Source organism: Trichechus manatus, unplaced genomic scaffold, assembly GCF_000243295.1.
Source record: "Trichechus manatus latirostris isolate Lorelei unplaced genomic scaffold, TriManLat1.0 scaffold00268, whole genome shotgun sequence".
Lineage (NCBI taxonomy): Eukaryota > Metazoa > Chordata > Mammalia > Sirenia > Trichechidae > Trichechus > Trichechus manatus.
Genome location: NW_004444204.1, coordinates 2,249,766 through 2,256,167, shown reverse-complemented (window position 1 = coordinate 2,256,167; position 6,402 = coordinate 2,249,766). Strand labels below are relative to the sequence as shown.

The 6,402-nt window shown below is 40.1% G+C and overlaps 1 gene segment (V, D, J or C); it reads left to right on the top strand.

Moving 5' to 3' along the window:
• The first annotated feature begins 912 nt into the window (after positions 1-912).
• Positions 913-2,142, top strand: LOC101340348 (immunoglobulin kappa variable 2D-29-like). The segment is given in 2 exon segments: positions 913-1,034; positions 1,481-2,142. Coding segments are annotated over 2 exon segments (342 nt in total).
• Positions 2,143-6,402: the final 4,260 nt, after the last annotated feature.

Sequence of the window (6,402 nt, the reverse complement as noted above, 5' to 3'; positions counted from 1 at the left end):
ATTCAACTCATTCCTTCTTGCCTGAAGGCCAGAGACCTCCAGCAATGCCATCTAGAAAATAATTGAGATGTAATTCCAGGAGGCAGTGTGGGAGATCTGAGTACCAGCCGACCTGGCTTTAGCCTGGGGTCTAATTCTCTCTTTTCTTGTCACGCTGAGAATAGCAATATTATACAATTATGAATTTAGTTCTGTGACATATGTTGCAAATATTTTCTCCCACAGTGCCATTTTATTTTTAACTTTGCTTAACATAATTTTTTTCCAGAAAGAAATTTCTAACTTTTGAATTTAAATTATATATTACTGCTTCTAACATTTACTGCTCTGGTTGGTAATGTGGCTAGAAATTGTCTTCCTCCCATTGCAGTACAGGGCTCAAAATAGATATCTTGGATTAAAGGACATTTCCTATCAGCTCAGTGGAGCATCAAACCACCAATTAGTGGTGGTTGTTGCCTTTATCATAAATAACCAGTTGCTGTAAAGTTGATTCCGTGTCAAGGCAACCCTATGTGTGTAGCAGTAGAACTGTGCTCCACAGTGTTTTCAGTGGCTGATTTTTTGGAAGTAAATCACAAGGCTTTTCTTCCGAGGCACCTCTGGGTAGACTCGAACCTCCAACCCTTAGGTTAGCAGCAGAGTGAGTTAACCGTTTGCACCACCCAGAGACTCCTACCATGAATAAGGGATGGATAATTTCCTTGTAAGTGATTTTACTAATTGAGATATAGCCTATTTGAGTTTGAACCTTGAAAATGATCTCCTTTTAAGCCCTCTGTATTAGAGCTGGACATAAGGTAAACAATATTAATCTTAAATTTAAGACGGCGGGTAGGGGCTGAACCAACCAAAAGGTTGCTGTGTCTTTAGTTGACACTTGGCTGGGGAACATCAAAGTGAAAGCTGCCTTGTGGGGATTGTGCTGGTGATGGCTGCTTGCTTTGTTGCTTGGGACCTCCCCCAGCCTAGAACCCCAGGTTTCACTTGAACTATGAGGCTGGTGACAGGAATGGCTGTTCTCCTAACTTTGGGTAAGTGCTCTAGGGTTAAGAAAGGATGACTTTTGTGGCTGAAGGACACAGGAGAGATATCTACTGTCTCCACTTCTCCCATAGTGCTTTATCAGATTACTGAAAAGTTTGTGTCTATATGTTTCTCTTATAAGTCTGGCATCTGTGTGATGGGCTGGCCATATCCAAAGACAGCTAAATTCTACAGCTCTGAGGCTTTAAGGAGCTTTGGGTTCATTGATCCCAAGGGCCATAGAAGGTGGGCAATTTATCTTTGGCCTCATAGCTCTGAGGAGCACAGTTATAAATACCGGAAATATTTCTCTCATCCTGTGCATCACACACAAAAATACTTGCATATGGGGTAAGGGCAGAGAGGAGAGCTCTGGGAGTGCCTGTGTTCCTGACCTTTAGATGCACCTTAATTTAACAACCAAGAGCTAATCTGTTTTTTCTCAACCCCTCAGGTATCACAGGTGATGCTAAAACCACACAGCCAAATTCAATGGAGAGTACTGAAGGAAAACCTGTAAACTTGCCTTGTAACCACTCCACAATCGGTGGAAGTGAGTATATATATTGGTATCGACAGACTCCCCATCAGGGTCCAGAGTATGTGATTCATGGCATGAATAACAATGTGACCAACGAAATGGCCTCTCTGACCATCCCTACTGGCAGAAAGTCCAGTACCCTGATCCTGCCCCACGTTACTCTGAGAGACACAGCTGTGTACTACTGCATGGTGAGAGACACACAGTGGCTCTGATGGGGCTACACCTGTGCAGTATCTTCCTGGTGGGGGAAGGGAAGCAGTAGGCTTCATCTAAGAAACTACTGCACAAGAATGACAGAAGCTCAACAGAAGAAGAAAAGTAAAGGATAAAAAAGGAAAAGAAAGAAGACAGAGAGAGGAAATCAAGGAGAAGGAGAAGATAAAAGGGATGAAAAGGGTGAGGAAGAGAGCTTTCATTTTTGAAGGGACTAGAAGCTTGAGAAGAGACTAAGAATAGCAATTGTAATCCTGCAATAAAAGAAAAGGAAATGAGAATGTGTCAAGACTCTTTCTTTTAATCGAATGTTGCTGTTTGTGTTGTTGTTAAGCGCTGTCAAGACAGTTCTAACTCATAGCGACCCTATGCGCCACAGAATGAAACACTTCCGGGTCCTGCGCCATGCTCACAATCGTTGCTATGCTTCAGCCCATTGTTGCAGCCACTGTGTCAATCCATGTCATTGAGGGTCTTCCTCTTTTTCGCTGATGTTGTATTTTACCAAGTATGATGTCCTTCTCCAGGGACTGATCCCTCCTGACAACATGTCCAAAGTATGTAAGACGTAGTCTCGACACCCTTCCAAGGAGAATTCTGGTTGTACTTCTTCCAAGAGAGACTTGTTCATTCTTTTAGCAGTCCATGGTATATTCAATATTCTTCGCCAACACCACAATTCAAAGGCATCAATTCTTCTTCGGTCTTCCTTATTCTTTGTCCAGCTTTCGCATGCTTATGATGCGATTGAAAAAACTATGGCTTGGGTCAGGCGCACCTTAGCCTTCAAGGTGACGTCTTTGTTTCTCAACACTTTAAAGAGGTCTTTTGCAGCAGGTTTGCCCAATGCAATGCGTCTTTTGGTTTCTCGACTGCTGCTTCCATGGGTGTTGATTGTGGATCCAAGTAAAATGAAATTCCTGACAACTTCAATCTTTTCTCCATTTATCATGATGTTGCTTATTGGTCCAGTTGTGAGGATTTTTGTTTTTTTTTATGTTAAGGTGTAATCCATACTGAAGGCTGTGGTCTTTGATCTTCACCAGTAAGTGCTTCAACTCCTCTTCACCTTCAGCAAGCAAGGTTGTGTCATCTGTATAATGCAGGTTATTAATGAGTATTCCTCCAATCCTGATGCCCCATTCCTCTTCATATAGTCCAGCTTCTAGGAGTATTTGCTCAGCATACAGATTGAATAGGTATGGTGAAATGATGCAACCCTGACACACACCTTTCCTGAATTTAACTACTCAGTATCCCCTTGTTCTGTCTGAACAACTGCCTCTTGATCGGTGTTCAGGTTCCTCATGAGCACAACTAAGTGTTCTGGAATTCCCTTTCTTTGAAATGTTATCCATAATTTGTTATGATCCACACAATCGCATGCCTATGCATAGTCAATAAAACACCGATAATCATCTTTCTGGTATTCTCTGCTTTCAGCCAGGATCCATCTGACATCAGTAATGATGTCCTTGGTTCCACGTCTTCTTTTGAATCCGGCCTGAATTTCTGGCAGTTCCCTGTCGACATACTGCTGCAGCCACTTTTGAATGATCTTCAGCAAAATTTTACTTATGTGTGATATTAATGATATTGTTCGATAATTTTCACATTCAGCTGGATCAACTTTCTTGGGAATAGGCATAAATATGGATCTCTTCCAGTTGGTTGGCCAGGTAGCCATCTTCCAGATTTCTTGGCATGGATGAGTAAGCACTTCCAGCACTGCATACATTTGTTGAAATAGTTTTCTGTTTAGGTGTCAGTAAAAAAAAGGTGAGAACAACCGTTTGGTTTTCAGAAAGATTTTCTTCATTTGGATCCACAGAAATGTCCAGGCTCTGGATTTTGCATCATTTTAGTACTTCCAACCTCTCTAAAATGGAAATGACTTTCATTTTCTCTTGAGAAAATTTAAAATTTTCTTTGCTGCACACATATGCAGTTGGAATATAGATGATTTTTGGAAGGAAGCAAAATACGGACAGATATGTGGCTATTAATTTCATTTTTAAAATTTATGCTGAAATATTTTTATTATTACACAAAGATATGCACAAATTATTTCTCCTTGACTATCCTCATCTCCACATAATTTCCTCCTCTGCTCCTAGAATAATCCATTTTGACCATCTGGGGTGTATCTTGACAATCACATTTGTGTTCTTTTATATGGATATTCATATAAATATCTACTCAATTTTCTTATGTAAACTGGATTGTACCATGTGTATTTTTCTGTAATAATTTTTATTTTTTCACTTAAAATGTTTCTTGGAGATGTACTCATATCAATGTATATGAATTGACTTCAACCTTTTCAATACCTGCAGAAACTTCATAGATGTAAAATATTTTAACTAACGCCTCACCTATTAATAATATTTAAATTGTTTACTCCTCTTAGTTATAATAACCAACGTGTCTTTCAACATTATATAGCTAGCTAGCTAGATTTCTTATAGACTACTAGAAATAAAATTACTGAGTCAAAGGATATGCCTATTTTATATTTTTATACATGTCTTGGTTAACACTACTATCAGTCTTTCTAGATTTTAGATAACTTGAATGTATTTCATTGTTATTTTCCTTTGCAATTTCCAATCATGTGTTGGCCCTTTGTGATTCTGCTTTTGTAGCATGCTTAATAATATCATTTAACCAGTTCCTTTAAGATTGTTTGTCTTTTTTCTTGTTTATTTGTGAAAATTATTTTAATAAAATAAACATTTGTCCGATTATATATAATGCACACACTTTCCCCAATATAGTGTATCTTTTAAATTTGTTTATTCAACTTTTATTGGTAATTTTTTAACTTTTATATAGTAAATTTAAGCCTTCTAAAGAAGTCTTTCCCCATTTTAAGTTGATAAATCTAAACTCATACATTTCCTGAAATCATGAAATATTTATTTAGCCAGCCTGAGTGTAGAGAGTCAGTATTTTGAAAATACACTGCTATATTGTTGGACCTTTGTCCTATTTTCTTAATTTTTTTGGAACATGATGATACCATTACTACCACCATCTAGGAAGTATCTCCAAGATATAAGGTTAATCATGTCAATAATAATGTAATGATAATAACTAAAGTAATTTTAACACTATTTAGCTGCCAAACTCTTAGCTAAGGTCTTTAAATGCATTGTCTTTTTTTTATCCTCATCGTACCTTGGAAAGTAGGAATTATTATCAATCCATGTTAAAAATGAGAAGCCCAGTTCTCAAAAAGTTTAAATAAACAGACTATAATCTTCTTTCAGGTTAGAGCCAATTATTCTCTGTTACTTTTCTGCATTCAGTAACAAGAGGAAAACTCCAACATAATCAATACAAATCAGTGAACAGAGGAGCAAAAAGGAATAGACCATGGCACCCAACACAGCTGGTGTTACACATCTTAGAGCAAAATATCAGGAAAGTCATGGCATAGGAAAAACAAGGTCTAAGTTGAGAAAAATCAGTGCCCATTAATCCTATAGAGTAGTGCTGTCTAAAAGAAATACGGGAGTCACACATCTAATTTTAAATTTTCTAATAGATGCATTAAAAAATTAAAGGTAGAGAGGTGGGGTCAAGACGGCAGAGTAGTCAGACACTTCCGGTGGACCTTCTTACAACAAAGACCTGAAAAAAAACAAGTGAATTATATATAGCAATCTGGGAACCCTGAACATCAAAGGCAGAGTTGAGGAACCGGATTGAGTGGCAGGGGGAGGGAGAGACAGCTCGGAAGCAGCGAGGAGTTGCCAGACCTGACCTGACAAAAGCCTGAACCCTTCAGGCCTGATCAGCTGATGGGTGAGCGGTGAGACAGGCAAGCAGTGGTGTTCTAGAGGCACGTTTTCCACACAGGGAGAGACCTGACAGCAGAGAGTCTACAAGGCCACCCAGAACCAGGGAAAAGCAGCCCTCGATAGTCGAAAGATAAGTACTTGTGCACGGCCTACTGTGCAGATCAAAAACACCCCCCTTAGGGAAAAACCTCTCTCCCATTTACCTACCTGCTCCTTGCTCTGCACTGGGTCCCGGACCAGCTTTAGCAATTGCTGAGTCCCCTGGGCTGAAAGTAGGATCCATCACACGCCTGGAGCCATTCACCTTGCCAAGGAGCGTGAACAAATTAACAAATAAGGGAAAAAAATAAACTGCCAGCTCCCATAAGCCAGGAACCCAGATTAGGCACAGTTCCTTTGCCTAGGCACAGGCATAAGGGATCCAAGGACTTTGAGTGCCTTTCTCCCTGCGTAGACTTGTGTGGGGCCCATTTCAGCAGTGTAGGCCTTCATTACTGCAGTACAACAGGCTATATACCTGATGTCTAACTTCAAATGTTTCAGCTGTGAAGTAGCAGGTCCTTGACATTTGACACTGCTCTGCTCATTAAGCAGGGACTTCACCTAACCACATCAGGGGCCTGAGGACTGGTGGCTCCACCCATGCCACTTAGGCACCTATGATAAGGGCCTATGAATAAGAGGCGGCCTCCAGTCCTTACAGCCAACAGCAGTGGGTGCTCATAGTACAGCTGCAAAACCCACTCACCTATACACTCTAATGAACAGGGACATGCCTTCCTCCTGGATTCTCAGGGGTGGTCGTCAGCCTCC